This window comes from Heterodontus francisci, chromosome 4 (assembly GCF_036365525.1).
Source record: "Heterodontus francisci isolate sHetFra1 chromosome 4, sHetFra1.hap1, whole genome shotgun sequence".
Lineage (NCBI taxonomy): Eukaryota > Metazoa > Chordata > Chondrichthyes > Heterodontiformes > Heterodontidae > Heterodontus > Heterodontus francisci.
In genome coordinates, this window is record NC_090374.1 from 124,720,015 (window position 1) to 124,739,161 (window position 19,147).

Here is a 19,147-nt window from a genome sequence, read left to right on the forward strand (position 1 = left end):
GATGCCGGTTTTATGGTAGGTTGTGGTTTTCCCCCCATTTGGCATGTATGGAATGTCCTCCAAATTTTCTCACATTCTTTGTAAGACCTGGCCAGTAATAATGTTGGCTTATACGTGATTTGGTCTTCTGAATTCCCCTATGTCCTGCAAAAGGAATGTCATGTGCTAACCTTAATAATCCCAGGCAATATTTAGGTGGGACCACTATCTGTTGAACTACTGTCCAGTCTTCATCCGCAGGTCTATGAAGCGGTCTCCATTTCCTCCTCAAAACCCCGTTTGTCATATAATAGACTTCTGGAACTCCTTCTGCCTCAGCTTCTGTAAGAGCTGTCTGTGCTATTTGGTATAACTCTGGATCAGCTTGCTGTGCTGCAATTATAGAAGATCTGTTAAAGATCTCATTTTGATTATCTAAATCCCCAAATAAGGTTTCAGATACTTGGCCATCTGTTTGTGGTGCCACTTTTATCTCCGACAATAGATCCTGTTTAGCCATTGTTTGGGTGACGACACGTGCAGGAAATAATTCCGGAACTTGTTCCTGTAATTGTTCCGTTTCCCTAACTTCACTTGGTTCCTCTGTAATTATTGGAGAAACTGATACTTTTGATCCAGCCAAATCATTTCCTATGAGTAGATCAATTCCCTCTACTGGCAACTGTGGACAACTCCTACAGTTACCATCCCAGCTATTAAGTCACTCTCTCGGCATACCTTAAATAAAGGTACAGGTATATACTCCCCATCAACTCCATTATGTAAAACTTTAGCATTCAAGGCGCTCTCTGGTGGAAATGTTATATCTTTCCCCAGCAAGAGTGTTTGGGTTGCTCCTGTGTCCCTGAATATCATAGGTTTTCCTGCCTGACTTAAAAGGATATGGAGTTACTCTCCCCTTTGACAAAAATGGTTTCTAACTTTCGGGTATCTTATTCTTAACCTTTACACTCGCTTTAGTTTTTGTATCTGGTTTTACAGCTGCCATTAAAGCCTGGTTTGCTATTCTCTCAGTCAGAGTCTTTTCCTCTGCATTAGCTTTGCATACGCCAATAAGTCCTATGGATTTACCTCCCAATTTCCAGCGTTCTGAACAAGATGACCCGTTTTGTGGCAATGATAACATTTTGGTTTGCGAACCTCACTTCTACCCTCAGCAACTTCCTTTCTGGCCTGAGGAGGTGATCCTGGGGCATTCCCAGCTGTTCCTTCTTGTCCCCGGCTACTTATCTTCCTTTCACTGTCCACTTTCTATCCTTCTCAGGTTTAAGGGGGTGATGGACAAAAAGTTTTGGCTTATTTACAAGCTCAAAATCATCAGCAATTTTCGCTGCTTGCCTAGCTTTCAAAACTTTCAGATTATCTACATGAGTTCTCACTACTGAAGGAATGGAATTTTTAAACTCTTCCAAAAGAATCAATTCTCAAAGGTTCTCACATGTGGGTTCCATCTTTAATGCCTGTATCTAACGGTCAAAATTAATTTGCTTCACCCATTCAAATTCTGCATACGTCTGCCCAGCGAATCTCTAAGTTCCAAAACTTCTGATGGTAAGCTTCAGGGACTAACTCATATGCAGCAAGAACAGCCTTTTTTGCCATCTCATAATCTGCAGAAGCCTCTTTAGGAAGCATGGCATAAACTTCATGAGCTCTGCCCATCAACCTGCTTTGCGTAAGCAGTGTCCAGTTTCCCTGGGCCATTTCATCTGTTTGGCTATTTTTTCAAAAGATATGAAAAATGCCTCTATGTTCCTTTCGTCAAACTTAGGAAGTATAAATTTAAACAGCTTTTCAGTGGGTCCTGGGCTGAATTCAGATTCTTCCTGACCAGAATTTCCCCTGGAGTCAAGACCACCCTTTGTCTTAGTTCCATTTCTTTTAACTTAAATTCCATCTTCTCTTTCACTTTCTCTCTGAAGTTCAAGTTTTCTTATTGCTGTTTCTTTTTCTGTTTCCTGTTGAAGCCTAAGGTTTTTTTATTTCCTGTTCCTGCTCAAGTTTTTTTGTTTCCAACTGAATTCTAGCCAATTCCACTTCATCACTCACAGACTTCTAATTTTAGATGTTAAGTTATTATGTCAATTATCACTGCTTTTTTGGCACCTGATTTCAATTTTAACCCCAATTTTGCCGCCAATTCTTTTAGTTTATTCTTAAAGTTATCAAGTCACTGAGGGACGCATTCTCCTTTCCTAGAAACTCTGCTGCAACCGCTAATGCCATTCCAATGATATGGACTGTACCTTATACAAGAAACCTGGTTTCTTTTATTTTTTTCATCATTAGTATTAGACTTGGACCCCAACAATTGAGTTTCCAATTAATATGATCCCAGATGCGAGAGCAATTAATATGCTGCCAGATGCAAGACCCCAATTTATATGTTATCCCAAAGACAAGCAATTAGTATGATTCAAAATGCGAGCCCCCCAATTAATCTGATCCTGGACAAGCCCCCAAGTTAATATGTTACGACCGAGGTGGGAGCAACGCACCATCAATTCAGTCCCATCACTCCACAGGTCACAGTATATTAATAAGGTTTTCCCACCCAACTGAAAAACAGCCAAATTAAACACTACTATTCTAGTAGCCCCCAGAATAAAACAGACTAAACCAGGTATCTTTAGACAGCAACTAATTAACTTTATTAAAACTAAATCTTAAACACTATTAAGATAAACCTATGCCTACAGACCTTATAACTTCATATTTTAACCTAACTCCCCCATTCACGCACATACACTTAAAAATCACGGTTAATCAGTTTCTTTTTAAAAATGATGTTTTAAACATTAGCTATTTCTTAAGAATAAATAAATAACTGGCATATAAGTCTTTGTGGGTTATGTTCCTGATGTGTGAGGTATTCTAATGTAAAAATAATCAAATACCATTTGGTGTCGCCACACGGATTTGATTAAATAGTCTCTTAGTAGATAGGCATTCAAAACACTTTGGCTCCAGCAGGCATCAAACAGATTTTTCAGTGATGAGCACAGCAATAGGTTGACTTGAATTTTAAAACTGCCTGACTCTCAGTCGAAAGTTTACTTCAGCAATACAATTGGTCTCTTCAAAGGGTTATTTCCTCCTTTGGCAATTAACTTGGCCTGTAGCTCCTTGTAGAATGTTTGCTGAGAGAAATAGACAGCTCTTTCTTCAGTAGCATGCTTTACTGGTGAGTCTCTCAAAACTGGTTTCAGGTGGTTTTTACACGCAGTTGAATTGTTACAGTACACCATGTGACCTCTCCTACTGTGCCCTAGGAGTAGGTGCAGTTGGCACACTGTGCGTCAGAAATCCAAAACATCTCTCCCTGTCTTAAAGGTACACTTTCAAATAGAGGAGAAAATAAATGCAATTGCGTGCAACAGTCCCATCAAGAACAGTGAGCTGGGGTATCTGAGTGAACTACCTATCCTACTCCTATTAGCTAGACATCATGGCCATTACTTTTACATTAAACTGGTGGAGACGCACCACCCAAACCTCATCACTTGAACAATGGGACCCTGGTTGAGAGAAGGGAATTCCTAGACATGGACTTATTCGGTTGCAAGAGGGAACACACACACATAACCATCGTTTTGAATCACTGGGTGATGGTCATTTGACAGGCCCACCATCTGTGCGTTTAAGGTGGTGCATTACTCTGCAGCAACCAGACATGCAGCTAGAGACTAACCAGAGAAGGCCCAAGTGAAGTCCCTCCTCCCTCTCTCTTTCTCTCCAATCAACCTTGCAAGCTTTGAACCTTACCTGCTGGCTGTAACCACCTAGGCATATCACTGTCGCAGACAGCGACCTCTTGAAGGAAATCATCATCATCGCTGTCTCCAGGAGAACCACCAAATCAGCCGTCCACAACTTCCAACCGAAAGCCTCAGGACCACTGAATTCAGCCTGAAGCCAGCCAAGTCACCAGTCTCCACAGACTGTATACCCCCTTTTATTTTGACCAGTCTGTCCTTCCCACTCTGTAACCTATTTGTATGTGTGTGCGCACGTGTGTGAGAGAGAGATAGTTGAAGGGTAGTTTATTATATTACTTAGATCAGTTTAAGTGCCATAAAGCTAACCTCTTCCTTTGTTAAACTCAAAAAATGTTCTGAATGTTTTTTTTTAATGCTCATAGCACATAAACAGTTAAACACTCACTGAATTGGCAAGTATATCCATTTAAAAAAAGAAATAAACCTGTTGTGCTCAAACAAGGAGAGGGAAAAGAGGGGAGACTTTCGACCCCTTCTCACCTGATCATAACAACTGTCTGTACATCTTCCCTCTTCTAAACCTAAGCTTGTGATCCCTGGTTCTGGGGTTCATGGCAATCTCAAACCTATTATTTGGGTTCACTCTATCCATTCCCTTAAGAATCTTGAATACGTGAATAATATCTCCCATGAGGCTTCTCTTCAGGTTAAACTATATCAAGCTCTTCAACTTTTCTTCATTGCTCAGAATCCTTAAACTGGGTGGTACTGCCTCCAGTATCCAAATATCTTTGTTGACAGCGGTCAGTATTGTACACAGTATTGCAATTGTGGTCATGCCAGTGGCTTGTATGTTCTTCTGGGATTTCTGCCGTATCCAAGATATGCTTAGGTTTTCTTACTGCCACTAGTTTCAGAGATCTATCCATTAATATCCCTACTTTCTCTTGTATGGTGTCCTGTAGCTTAGAGTCATTTAGTTAATATTCCCACTCCATTTCTGTTCACTAGCTTCATTACATTGCATTTGTCCATTTTAAATGTTGTTTCCCACTCATCAGCTCACCTTCCTAGATGTGGTCCTTCCCCTCTGTTACCCTTCTTCCCTCATGATTTGTACCTGTTTTACAGATATTTGTAAAGATACTATTTGTAACGTGATTCACTTTTTTCCCATGCTTCTCTGCTCTGACAGTGCTGTATAATCCAGTTTCTTCAGCCCACACCACAAAACCTGCCATTTTCAGTGTCATCATCTTTCCCATCTTAACCCTAACGTTAACATTGGGATCCTTGTTGCCAAGATATTCTGTAACTCTGACCTGCTGTACCATCTAGTCGTTGCTTAATGCCGGATCCAGTAATGGCTTGTATGCCTGAGTTCCTTGATTAATTATTCCATACAAGAATCCCCAGTATCAAACTTTTACTTCTGCTGCACCCTTTCTAGATTTTCTGATCTCTCCTTGATAAATTTAAGCCATTCAAAACAAATGTCTGTGTTCCTGTACGCATGCTTGACTACAAACTTATTGATCCAATCCCTTCTCCTGATTTGGTGATCTATAGCAAGCACTTATTAACACTGGTTAATTTTGCAGATGCCTGATATGGACTACCATGTTATGAGAGATTAGACAAGAGCTCACACCATACATAGTAAGACATGATGCAGATAAATGGGGAAAGGGAGACAAAAAGGAGACTACTGTTTGATCTAGCTTATATAATTGCTATCTGTTGTAATCAGATACTCGAAGAATCAGATGAAATTTAATTCAGCTTCAGTGATCCACTTAATGTTTATTAAAAAGTGGTGGAGAAAGTAGGTTCCAGTGAAAAGAGTATGGACTTTTTGATCTGTGCACTCTATCTCTACAAAAGATCAGAGATTTCATGAAATTTGCAATTCTTGTGAAAATATTCTTTTTGGCCCTGTGTTTTACGTTGACAGACCAACCTGAATTTGTTTATTTTCACATTTTAATATAAAATCAGTAAAATGATGTTTAAAATTGAGAAATGGTGGACAGAATTTAATGGGCCCCCAGGAGATCGGATAGAAAGCGTGGGAGGGGGTGGTTGCAGAGTGCCATCGCCTTTCCGGCACCCTGCAATTAAGTGTGGCATGGGAAAGGCCAAAGATGGCAATTAATGGCCACTTAAGGGCCTCTTCTCACCGCCACTGGAATTAAACAAGGTGACGTCCCTCCAATCTTGGGGTGGGTGGGGGATTCCTCCATGGGGCCCCAGTGGCAAAGGCCGCCCTTCCGCTAACCTCCTCACCTCCTTGCCCTGCCCTCGGCAACATTTCTCTCCCCCCCCCCCCCCCCCACCCTCGCTGGGGCCTACCGGACTGCTCCCGGCGACCCTGCCTTTACTCACCTGGGGTCCGGGGCTCCAGCGATGGGCCTGGTCCGAGGCCCGTACCAGCAGTGGCCACCTGGTGGTGCTGCCGGCCCTCTGATTGGCCGGCAGATCTTGGCGGTGGTGTTGGGGATTCCAGTGCCGGGCAGTTAATATGTGCCTGGGGGTCTTTGAAGGGTAGAGATGGGGTTTCCTTCGCCTTTTTGGCCCTTCGTCAGGACACTTGCTGGCTTCACTAAATGAAGCCTGGTAACTGCAAAAGTTAAGTACATTTGCTGGCAACAAATATATACACACATAAGAAATCAAGTCCTTCTTTTGAATTCTGTAGTACTTTGTGGTGTGAAAGGGAAAGCAAGCTTACTTCTGATGTGTGCCAAAGTAATTTTCTGGGAGTCTTACAAATTCTGATACTTGATGTTACTGTTTGGCCATTTTTAGTTCTAGCCTTCTGTTTTTTTCCAATTCTGTCGTCTCTGAGATGTTGTTAGCTTCTTCTCGTAACACTTCATCTTTTGTTGCATTTCGGTTAAGCATAATCGTCTGTCTGTTGAAACCCACAAAATGAAGAACAACTTTGCTTAATAAATTTACTCATTAAAGGGCAGCTAAACATGATGTAAGACTATTTTTCCCTTAATGCTTGTTGAAAATTTCACCAGGTTTACTTTTGATCACATTGCATGCAGTAAAATGGGTAATTTATACAAAGCTAAATTATTATAAAATGGAGTCGACCAGACAAATTACATGCGTTTTATTTTTGAGCGTGAGCATCCCCACATATTACCATCTACAGAATGCACATGAGCACTTAAAAGTGACAACATTTTCGAAACTGTAACAAAAGCTGCTACTTCCAGCCACTGAATAGTGTGCCTGCTGTGTGAATACCCGTTGTAGCAATAGCTAGCCAGCATGTGGATTCTGCCCTTCTAAAACTGGAGCCAGTACACAATTCGCATGGTCAGTCCAAGCATTGACAAATGAGCATTGATAGCAAATACACCCCAGAGCATGGAACTGACAGCAGTGAGACTCTAAACAGTCTGAAAATCATATTAACTAAAGCACAGTCACGGGATTTAGATCCATGTTGATTCCAAACTGATACCTGATTAGCTGTATAAACTGATACTTGATTACATGTCAATGTGCTTCAACCATATGCGTTTGTTAAATGATGTGATCACTCTTTGTTTCTTTTAGGTCTTCCTGGTGTGTCTGGTAATATGATGAAGAAGAAAAGTAATCACAGGTGTGTCTGCCAAATCAATTGTGATTGTAAGATTTAATGAGCTCAGTAGGATTGCCAACTCTCGCAGATTGTCCTGGAGTCTCCAGGAATTAGAAGATTAATCTCCAGGACACTGCTGGGACCAAACCCAGCAGAAAAGTTATAGGGGCATTAAAAGAAATTCTGTTAACACTTTTGCCTATTAGTTATAAAATTGTTGGGAGTAGGTAAGGTAAAGGTGGTTTGACGGACAATCAAGATTCATTAATTTTGTAATAAAGAGTCTATTTGCTTTCCTATTGGCGCAGGAAGGCATTGTGTCATGAGAATGGACACACGGGCGACTAATGGGGCGGAGGGAACTGTAGGTGCAGGGCAATTGGAGGGAGGGGTCATGTGATGAAACCTCCAAGAATATATCTGACTAGAGTTGGCAACCCTAGAGCTGGGCAAGTGCTAATTCTGCCGTGAAGCATGCTTGACATTATGTGACCTCTTCCCTAGGCTCAGTGGTAGCACTTTCACCTCTGAGTCAGAGCTTCATGAGTTCAAGATTGAGCACTTCTTCTAGCTTGGGACTTCAGTGCAGTACTGAGGGAGTTATGTCCAAGGTGCTGTCTGTCAGGTAAAATCTTAAACCTTGGGCCCATCTCTCCTCTTGGATGTAAAAGATCTCACAACACTAATGGAAGAAAAGCAGGGGGGGAGTGGTCTGCATGTTCTGGCCAACATTTATCCCTCAATCAGCACCTAAAAACAAATTACCTGATCATTTACTTCATTGCTGTTTATGGGAGCTTGCTGTGCACATTTTCTACATTACATTGGTAACTGCACTTCAAAAGTACTTCCTTGGCTGTAAACTGCTTTGGGATGCCCTGAGGTTATGTAAACACTATCTTTCTTTACACCTGGGACAGAGGTTAAGCGTGCCAGCATACTGTCACTGTAACTACAGTGGCAAACAGTAATTTCAGCTTGCACCCTTGCATCTATGCAGGTGAACTGTTGGCTCTGTTAATATCTGTCTATATTTTTAAAAGTAGAGCTAGTTATGTAGTGGAAGAAAGAATTCGAATAAGCCATGTTTTATATGAACATACAGAAAAAGACATGAAAAGACCATCTGGTCCATCCAGTCTCTTCTGTCCTGGCCTGGTGTAACCAGTGTATACCATCACTGCCATTTCCATCTCCCCAACAAAGCCTGGGAGAGGCAAAGCAAAACCTTGGACAGTTTTACGAAAACCTCTGGGGAATTACTCTCTCAGCCCCAAATGCAATCAAGCTAGCTCCAGGAAACCACGGTGACTGGATGACAACCCTTAATGACCCACCTAATTTCTATTTGTAGATATGTTTGCCAGTTGTAGAAAACCATAATTTGCCTCCATTTAATACTACTTTTCTTCCTCCCCTCCATCTTCTCTCTGAGGGGATTAAAATAAGATCTGACCACGAATACAGAAGGGTTTCCTAACTGGGGAAACTGTTACTTCTTGATTGACAATGAAGTTGGTCCCTAATACATTTGAATGAGTTACGATTGTGATATTGTCTGGGTTGTACTATACCTAAACTGAATTGCTAATAATCTAACCTCTAACCTGAAGGATTTGGTTGTGTTCTCCCGCACTCTCAGCGGTACATTTAGAGGGACTTAGGGCTGCAGTTAGAGCCACAGCCTGGTCAACTGTGCTTTCCGTCAGGGTCCTTTTTTCTGTACTGGTCTGGTGTACCCCAACATATCCTATGCGTTTTCCCCGTAACTGCCAGCAGTCAGCTCGTAGGTGACCTGCCTTGTTGCAATGGAAACATGCAGGCTTTTGGGCATCACTCCTATTCTCAGCACCTTCCTTTTTAGCCCGAGGAGTGCCCTGTGTGTTTCCTGCTTTCCCTTTTCGTTCATGGCTGTTCACCCTCCCACCTTCTCTCCTTTTCAGGTTTTTGGAGATGACTAGGGAAGGGTTTCCCTCGGGCAAGGGCTTGTGAACAAGTTCAAAATCATCAGCCAGAGTTGCTGCCTGCCTGAAACTTTTTGTTCTTCCAGATGGAGGATCACGTCTCTGAGGTTTTCAGAGGTGGGCTGTATATTAAGCACCTGTATTCATTGGTCAAAAGTGAGTTGCTTAACTCTTTTGAACTCAATGTAAGTTTGTCCTGGCCATTTTCGGAGAGTTGGAAATTTTTGGTGGTACGCTCGTATGCGCTCAGGATAGCATTTTTAGTCATCTCATAGTTTGATGAGCTCTCATTAGGCAATAGGGAATAAGCCTCATGGGCTTTTCCTGTTAATTTGCTTTGCAGTAGCAGAGTCCAGCCCTCGGCTGGCAAATTCAATTGTTTTTCAAGCTTTTCAAATGAGATGAAAAATGCTTCCACGTCCCCCTCATCGTACTTTGAGGTCAATTGGGAAAACTTTAAGAGCTCAGCACTCGGTCCTGAGCTAGGGGTAGTTCCCTCGCTAGCGGTGCCTTTACTGGGTCTTCCCTCATTCAGTTTGAGCTGCCTTAATTCTCTTTCCTGCCTCTCCTGGAAAGCTCTTTTCTTTCTCCTTTTCCTGGAATTCTCTCTCTCTTTCTTCCTTCTGTTCCTGTCACTCCCTTTTTCTCGGAATTCTAGCTCTAGTCTCCACTGTTCCAACTGTATCTTGGCTAATGCTAGCATGTCTATTTCAGATTCTATGCCTGTTTCCGGTTCTTCCAAGTTCAACTTCAAAATGGTTGGCCACAGGTTTTAGGATTTTGGATTTCCTAGCTTTTGAACAGATATTTATCTCTAAGTGCCGAGTTGTACTCCTTAACTCTTCAACGGATAGGGCTTTTAAACTGTCCCAGGTTACTTCACTCTGTTCTAGGAAGGTACTGGTCTCAAATATGTGCATTTTTAGTACTCTTGCACTGAAAACCTCAAGAAAACCTGTATTGAAGTTTTAAAACTTTTGCTAGGGATCAATTTGGATTCCTGCTTCCAATTTCTCGTTTGTCTGTGTTCAATCCCAAACTTAGAGCCCCAAATTTCTGTTATGGTCTGGTGAGGAGTCGAATGGTTCCCCTCTTTTTCCTCTCTTTTGACCGCAACAGGTTTACTTCTTTTTTGAAAAGGATATACTTGCCAACTCAGTGAGTGTTTAACTATTTAGATGTTGTGATCATAAAAGAATCAGTTGGACAAATTTTCTTGAGTAAAACAAAGAAAGAGGTTAGCTTTATTATACTTAAACCGATCTAAGTAAAATCATAAAATACGCTCCGACTTTCTTTCTCTCTCTCATACACACACACACAAATAAGTTAGAGTGAGGAAGGATAAATTGGTCAAATTAGAATCCAGAGAAATAAAAGGGGTATACAGTCTGTGGAGGTTGGTGACTCGGCTGGCTTCAGGCTGAACTTAGTGGTCATGCGACTTCCCTTTGGTGGTCCTGATGCTTCTGATTTGAAGATGTAGACGGCTGATTTGGCTGTTCTCCTGGGCACAGTAGTGTGAGGTCGATTTCCTTCCAGGAGTCTTTGTCTGCAGCTGGGGCGTTCCTGGGTGGTCACAGTCAGCAAACAGCAAGGTGGGGTGAAGAGAGAGAGGGCCAAAAGAGGGACCCCACTTAGGTCTTCTCTTGTCAGCGTCCAGTTGCTTGTCTCCTTACTGCAGAGAAAACAGAAGCTTAAGCATCCGAAGAGTGGGCCTGTCACATGACCGTCACCCAGTGATTCAATCATGGCCGTTACTAATGTATTCCCCCTTGCAACTTAATTAACCCCTGTCTGGGAATTTCCTTCTCACAGTTGGGTCCCATTGTTCAAGTGATTACATTCAGTGGTTCATCTCCACCAGTTGAATATTTTTGATTTATTGATTTAGAGATACAGCACTGAAACAGGCCCTTCGGCCCACCGAGTCTGTGCCGACCATTAACCACCCATTTATACTAATCCTACACTAATCCCATATTCCTACTACATTCTCACCTGTCCCTATATTCCCCTACCACCTACCTATACTAGGGGCAATTTATACTGGCCAATTTTACCTATCAACCTGCAAGTCTTTTGGCTGTGGGAAGAAACTGGAGCACCCGGAGGAAACCCACGCAGACACAGGGAGAACTTGCAAACTCCACACAGGCAGTACCCAGAATTGAACCCGGGTCGCTGGAGCTGTGAGGCTGCGGTGCTAACCACTGCGCCACTGTGCCGCCCCTTAGGTAGTTGTGTTGATGCCTTGCTAATGGGAACAGGATATGTGGTTCAGTCAGATTCCCAGGTCATTGTCCTTGTTGGGTCTTTGCAGACATGGTGTCTCTATCTTAATGGATTGGAATGTGGAAGGTACGGTGATGAAAATTGGGGTAGCCATCTTAGCTGCAAGCATCAAGTCCTCTTTAGCCTCTGTTTTTTAAAATTCAATTCGGGTTTCCAGTTGGTGGATTAAAAATAATCAGTCAACATAAAACATGTTTTCGTAACATGATGGAGGAGCCTGGGACATTGACTGTGTAAAGTATGATTCGGTGAGGTTTTTAAAAATTCATTCATGGGATGTGGGCATCATTGGCCAGGCCAGCATTTACTGCCCATCCCTAATTGCCCTTGAGAAGTGATGGTGAGCTGCCTTCTTGAACCGCTGCAGTCCATGTGAGGTAGGTACACCCACAGTGCTGTTAGGAAGGGAGTTCCAGGATTTTGATCCAGCAACAGTGAAGGAACGGTGATATAGTTTCAAGTCAGGATGGTGTGTGACCTTGGAGGGGGACTTAAAGGTGGTGGTGTTCCCATGCATTTGCTGCCCTTGTCTATCTAATTGGTAGAGACCGCGGGTTTGGAAGGTGCTGTCTAAGGAGCCTTGGTGCATTGCTGTAGTGCATCTTGTAGATGGTGCACACTTCTGCCACTGTGCGTCATTGGTGGAGGGAGTGAATGTTTGTGGATGGGGTGCCAATAAAGCGGGCTGCTTTCTCCTGGATGGTGTTGAGCTTCTTGAGTGTTGTTGGAGCTGCATCCATCCACGCAAGTGGAGAGTATTCTATCACACTCCTGACTTGTGCCTTGTAGCTGGTGGACAGGCATTGGGGAGTCAGGAGGTGAATTACTCGCCACAGGATTCCTAGCCTCTGACCTGCTCTTGTAGCCACGGTGTTTATATGGCTATTGCAGTTTAGTTTCTGGTCAATGGTAACCCCCAGGATGTTGATAGTGGGGGATTCAGCAATGGTAATGCCATTGAATGTCAAGGGGAGATGGTTAGATTCTCTCTTGTTGGAGATGATCATTACCTGACACTTGTGTGGCGTGAATGTTATTTGCCACTTATCAGCTCAAGCCTGGATATTGTCCAGGTTTTGCTGCATTTCTACACGGACTGCTTCAGTATCTGAGGAGTCGCGAATGGTGCTTAACATTGTGCAATCATCAGCAAACGTTCCCACTTCTGACCTTATGATTGAAGGAAGGTCTTTGATGAAGCAGGTGAAGACGGTTGGACCTAGGACACTCCCCTGAAGAACTCCTGCAGTGATGTCCTAGAGCTGAGATGACTGACCTCCAACAACCACAATCATCTTCCTTTGAGCTAGGTATGACTCCAATCAGCGGAGAGTTTTCCCCCGATTCCCATTGATTTCAATTTTGCTAGGGCTCCTTGATGCCATACTCAGTCAAATGCTGCCTTGATGTCAAGGGCAGTCACTCTCACCTCACTTCTGGAGTTCAGCTCTTTTGTCTATGTTTGAACCAAGGCTGTAATGAGGTTAGGAGCTGAGTGGCCCTGGCGGAACCCAAATTGAGCGTCACTGAGCAGGTTATTGCTAAGCAAGTGCCGCTTGATAGCACTGGTCGATGACACCTTCCATCACTTTACTGATGATTGAGAGTAGACTGATGGGGCTGCAATTGTTTGGGTTGGACTTGTCCTGCTTTTTGTGTGCAGGACATACCTGGCCAACTTTCTATATTGCTGGGTAGATGCCAGTGTTGTAGCTGTACTTGAACAGCTTGGCTAGGGGCGCGTTAAGTTCTGGAGCATTGGTCTTCAGTACTATTGCCGGAATGTTGTCAGGGCCCATAGCCTTTGCAGTATCCAGTGCCTTCAGTCGTTTCTTGATATCATGCTGAGGAAATTGAATTGGCTGAAGTCTGGCATCTGTGATGCTGGGGACTTCAGGAGGAGGCTGAGATGGATCATCAACTTGGCACTTCTGGCTGAAGATTGTTGCAAATGCCTCAGCTATATCTTTTGCACTGATGTGCTGGGCTCCCCCATCATTGAGGATGGGGATATTTGTGGAGCCACCTCCTCCAGTTAGTTGTTTAATTGTCCACCACCATTCATGGCTGGATGTGGCAGGACTGCAGAGCTTAGATCTGATCTATTGCTTATGGGATCACTTAGCTCTGTCTATCGCATGCTGCTTATCAGCCTTGTCAGGCTGTAGCTTGGCTTGTCTTTGGGACAGCTCTCCCAATTTTTGCAGAAGTCCCCAGATGTTAGCGAGGAGGATTTTGCAGTGTCGACTGGGGTGCCTTTGTCATTTCCGATGCATCAGTCGATGCTGGATGGTCTGTCCAGTTTATTCGTCTTTGACTTTGCTGGAGCGGTACAACTGAGTGGCTTTCTAGGCCATTTCAGAGGGCAGTTAAGAGTCATCCACATTGGAGTCAACTGCATAGGAATGAAGGTTGAATTAAACATTCAGATTTCAATGTTACATATGTCATATAAGTCATATGGTATTTTATTGCAAGAAGAGAGCACAATATCAATAGAATGCAGATGGTTTTCTTTATGGCTGAGTGGGTAAATGTACTGCATCTTGCAGCACAGATTCATGCTGGCCAGAAAGGTCCAAGGCTTAGTCACTCCCACTGGCTATGAACCCAACCAAAACAGCCACTAGTAACTAGGAATAAAACAGAAAATCCTGGATGGTAGAGTCAACACTGCAGATCTTAGTCGTAAGACCTGAAACATTCACCCCAGCTTCCTCTGTTCATAATTGCTGCCTGTCCTATGATAACTACTCTCAGTTGGGTGGCAAGGATGCTACAATTGCCCTGCAGCATTCCCTGGTACAGCATTCCCAGGTAGAGTTGGCCAGGGTTGTCACTGCTGGAGAATTGTGTTGAAGACAGGGTCAGGCACTCCAGTGGTTGAACCTGCTGTCATGACTCACTGTTTGAATGGCCACTTTTGAGGCCCCAGAGGGTGCTAGAACCCTTTCAACCTTTACCCGAAGACAAGGCGGTATGTTAAGAGAAGGGAGAATAGGGAAGGCAAAGAATTTTTAAAATAAAAATATTTCTCCATTTATTAAAATTTCTATAATGGTTTATCTGTGTGCTCCCTTGATATTTTGATGGCAGAAGGGGAGCTTATTGGTGCTTAATCTGTCTCTTGCATGTGCTGTATATTTGTATGATTTGATTGCCAGGTTACAGTTTCCTTTGTAGCAACTCGCTGTTTGGGAGGGAGTAGTTAAGTTGTCTGCATAATGTGTTTATGTACTGTTGATTTTTTTTCTTCTGTTTGTACTTCAAGTTAACCAGCTATTCTGTACTGATATTCTGTAGCCATGTGTGGAAGGCATATTTTGTTTTGCACTCTTAACATTTCTAAGGTATGCGTTCCTCTTTTATGCAGGAAACACCGTAGTAATGTGGGGCCAAGCAAGACAGTATCTCATTCACGACGGAACATTGTGGGTTGCAGAATTGAGCATGGATGGAAAGAACAAGGTGGAATAACACAGTGGAAAGGCACAGTTCTGGATCAAGTCCCAGTAAATCCTGCACTTTACCTTATCAAATATGATGGATTTGACTGTGTATATGGACTTGAACTTCACAAAGACGAAAGAGTCTTAGGATTTCGGATCCTTCCAGATCGAGTTTGTGAGTGAAAATTGGTTTTAAGATCACGAATAACTCAAATTTATATTATGCTAATTAAAGGGATATTTTATATTATATATCTCTAATTACATAACAAAATTACTAAGCACTGTGTGCATTTTGTTTTGCTTTTAGCTGCCTCTCGAATCAGTGATGCGGATCTGGCAGAAATGATGATAGGCAAAGCTGTTGAGCACATGTTTGAAAAAGATGATGATGGGGCTAAAGATGAGTGGCGGGGAATGGTGCTTGCACGTGCTCCGATTATGAACACATGGTTTTATATCACCTATGAAAAGGATCCTGTCTTGTACATGTACCAGCTTCTAGAAGACTACAGAGAAGGAGATTTACGTATTATGCCTGACTCAAGTAAGTGCAAAGGGAGCTTTCATTATTTATGAAAATAATTGTTTTTTCTGCCCGTGTGTGTTTATATACAATGATTCTAAAAATTACTTTAGTTCGTTGCTGGAGAGGTAATATTTCATTTGTATAGAGACTTTGTAATGTAATATAGGTTCTGTGCAAATTTGAATGTGTGGAGTGGGGGCATTGCCCAAGTGTATAAATATATACTCCAACATTTTTTCTTTGTTTAAATTTATTGATGAAATGGTGTGGAAATGCAGGACAGGCAAAGATTTCACAGGGGTTTGATATGTTTTCATCTGAGGTGAGTTTTAATTAAATTTAACTTTGATTTGGTATGCTTCATATAATGGAGCCATGTATTCAGCTGCAGTCTGATCTCCACTTAACTGGCAAAGCATCCTTGATATCTGACCTTTTTGAAACTTGGTTTTCTTTACTGTAGCAAACATTGCCAAATCTGATGTTTGATTGCTGAATGTGATTATGTCATATGAATATAGAGATACAATTTATAGACTGGTGGAAAAATATAGCCTCGATTTCGACCATAACTTTATAATGTTGGTACTAAAGCTGACAGTGATATAATCAAATGTTATAATGTATTGAATTGAAAAAGAGACAGAAATCAGTTAAGGAAAGTTTTGAATGTATTGTATATTACTGGAAGGTCTAATTTATTAGCATCATTGATTGTGCTTATTCAATAACTAAGATATTGGGTTGTAGCTTCACCAGGTTGACACCTCATTGCTAAATGGGATAGATTTTGAACAGATCTAGCAATGCAGAACTGGGTATCCATGAGGCACTGTGGGCCATCAGCAGCAGCAGACCTGTGCTCAACCACAATCTGTAACCTCATGGCACGGCATATCCCCCACTCTACCATTACCATCAAGCTGGGAGACCAACCCTGGTTCAATGAAGAGTGCAGGAGGGCAAGTCAGGAGCAGCACCAGGGATACCTCAAAATGAGGTGTCAACCTGGTGAAGCTACAACACAGGACTATCTGCGTGCCAAACTGCATAAGTAGCATGCGATAGACAGAGCTAAGCGATCCCATAAGCAATGGATCAGATCTAAGCTCTGCAGTCCTGCCACATCCAGCCATGAATGGTGGTGGACAATTAAACAACTAACTGGAGGAGGTGGTTTCACAAATATCCCCATCCTCAATGATGGGGGAGCCCAGCACATCAGTGCAGAAGATAAGACTGAAGCATTTGCAACAATCTCCAGCCAGAAGTGCCGGGTTTATGATCCATCTCTGCCTCCTCCTGAAGTCCCTAGCCTCACAGATGCCAGACTTCAGCCAATTCGATTCACTCCGCGTGATATCAAGAAATGACTGAAGGCACTGGATACTGCAAAGGCTATGGGCCCTGACAATATTCCGGCAATAGTACTGAAGACCTGTGCTCCAAAACCTGCTGCACCCCTAGCCATGCTGGCAATGTGGAAAATTGGCCAGGTATGTCCTCTACACAAAAAGCAGGACAGGTTCAACCCAGCTAATTACCACCCCATCAGTCTACTCTCAATCATCAGTAAAGTGATGGAATGTGTCATCGACAGTGCTATCAAGCAGCACTTGCTTAGCAATAACGTGCTCAGTTTGGGTTCTGCCAGGGCCATCTCAGCTCCTGACCTCATTACAGCCTTGGACAAAAGAGCTGAACTCAAGAGGTGAGATGAGAGTGACTGCCCTTGACATCAAGGCAGCATTTGACCGAGTATGGCATCAAGGAGCCGTAGCAAAACTGAAGTCAGTGGGACTCGGGGAAACTCTCCACTGTTGGAATCATACCTGGCACAAAGGATGATGATTGTGGTTGCTGGAGGTCAATCATCTCAGCTCCAGGACATCACTGCAGGAGTTCCTCAGGCTGGTAACCAAGGCCCAACCATCTTTAGCTGCTTCACCAATGACCTTCCTGCAATCATAAGGTCAGAAGTGGGGATGTTCGCTGATGATTGCACAAAGTTCAGCACCATTCGCGACTCCTCAGATACTGAAGCAGTCCGTTTAGAAATGCAGCAAACCCTGTACAATATCCAGGCTTGAGCTGATTCGTGCCATACAAGTGCCAGGCAATGACCATCTCCAACAAAAGAGAATCTGACCATCTCCCCTTGACATTCAATGGCATTACCATTACTGAATCCCCCACTATCAACATTCTGGGGGTTACCATTGACCAGAAACTGAACTTGAGTAGCCATATAAATACCATGGCTACAAGAGCAGGTCAGAGGCTAGGAATCCTGTGGAAAATAACTTATCTCCTGACTCCCCAAATCCTGTCCACCATCTACAAGGCACATGTCAGGAGTGTGATGTAATACTGTCCATTTGCCTGGATGGGTGCAGCTCCAAAACACTCAAGAAGCTCGTCAAAGCAGCCCGCTTTATTGGCACCCCATCAACAAAAATTCACTCTCCACCACCGACGCACAATGGCAGCTATGTGTACCATCTACAAGATGCACTGCAGCAACGCCCCATGGCTCCTTAGACAGCACTTTTCAAACCCGCGACCTCTACCAACTAGAAGGACAAGGGCAGCAAATGCATGGGAACACCACCACCTGCAAGTTCCCCTCCAAACCACACATCATCCCGACTTGGAACTATATTGCCGCTCCTTCACTGTTGCTGGGTCAAAATCCTGGAACTTGATTCCTGACAGCACTGTAAGTGTACCTACTCCACATGGACTGCAGTGATTCAAGAAGGCAGCTCACCACCACCTTCTCAAGGGCAGTTAGGGATGGGCAATAAATGCTGGCCTAGCCAGTGATGCCCACATCCCATGAATGAATAAAAAGAATAAATATACGTTAAGCATATTTTATGGTTCTTTGAGCACTTTACTCACAAAACAGCATGAAGCTCACTCTTGCAGGCATAATTTGCTCAAATCTGTTTGTAATGGTTTTGCAGATCTTTGTTCAAGGAAAAACAAAAAATCACTTAACTTACAACATTTGACTTCAAAGCAGTTCATGATTGGTCCTGGAGGCTGATTCGGCTGTGCTCCGAATAAAAGAGTAATTCTTTTAAAATTAATTCTCCAGGTATGGGTGTCGCGGGCAAGGCCAGCATTTACTACCCATCCCTAGTTGCCCTGAGGAGGTGTGCTGCTGTCTTGAACTCCTGTCATGCATGTGGTGAAAGTGAGCAGTTCGATACCAATGAGTGGCTTCCTAAGCCACTTCATAAGGCAGCTAAGTTAACCATGTTGTTGAGTCACATATCAACCAGATGGGCAAGGATGATAGGTTTCCTTCCCGAAAGGATATTAGTGAATCCAATGGGATTTTACAACAATCCGACAGCTTCATTTTCACTTTTACTCATTCCAGCTTAAATTCTAATTTCATATGAACTTGCTGTATGGAATATTATGAGAAGCTGTCAAAAATGATTTAGTTGCTACTTTGTACATTATAACGGCCAAATTATTATTCTTCTACCTTGGTAATTTTTTTTTTAGTCATACTTTTTTCATAGTGGATGAAATGTATTATAGTTTTTGAAACCAGTTATCTGCTAGACTGT

The 19,147-nt window shown here is 42.9% G+C and overlaps 1 protein-coding gene across 5 annotated transcripts in view; it reads left to right on the forward strand.

Annotated features, from left to right (window-relative positions):
• The window catches only part of LOC137369234 (spindlin-Z-like), a 113,021-nt gene that overhangs the window by 88,622 nt on the left and 5,252 nt on the right, over nucleotides 1–19,147 (forward strand). For all 5 annotated transcript variants that reach the window (XR_010974906.1, XM_068030111.1, XM_068030115.1 and 2 more), the window contains exons 4-6: nucleotides 7,296–7,344; nucleotides 14,956–15,206; nucleotides 15,342–15,578. Coding sequence is in view for 4 of the 5 variants with exons in the window: in XM_068030111.1 (XP_067886212.1) it covers nucleotides 7,296–7,344; nucleotides 14,956–15,206; nucleotides 15,342–15,578 (537 nt within the window). In the remaining variant the exon portion in view is untranslated. The remainder of the gene's footprint in view (nucleotides 1–7,295; nucleotides 7,345–14,955; nucleotides 15,207–15,341; nucleotides 15,579–19,147) is intronic.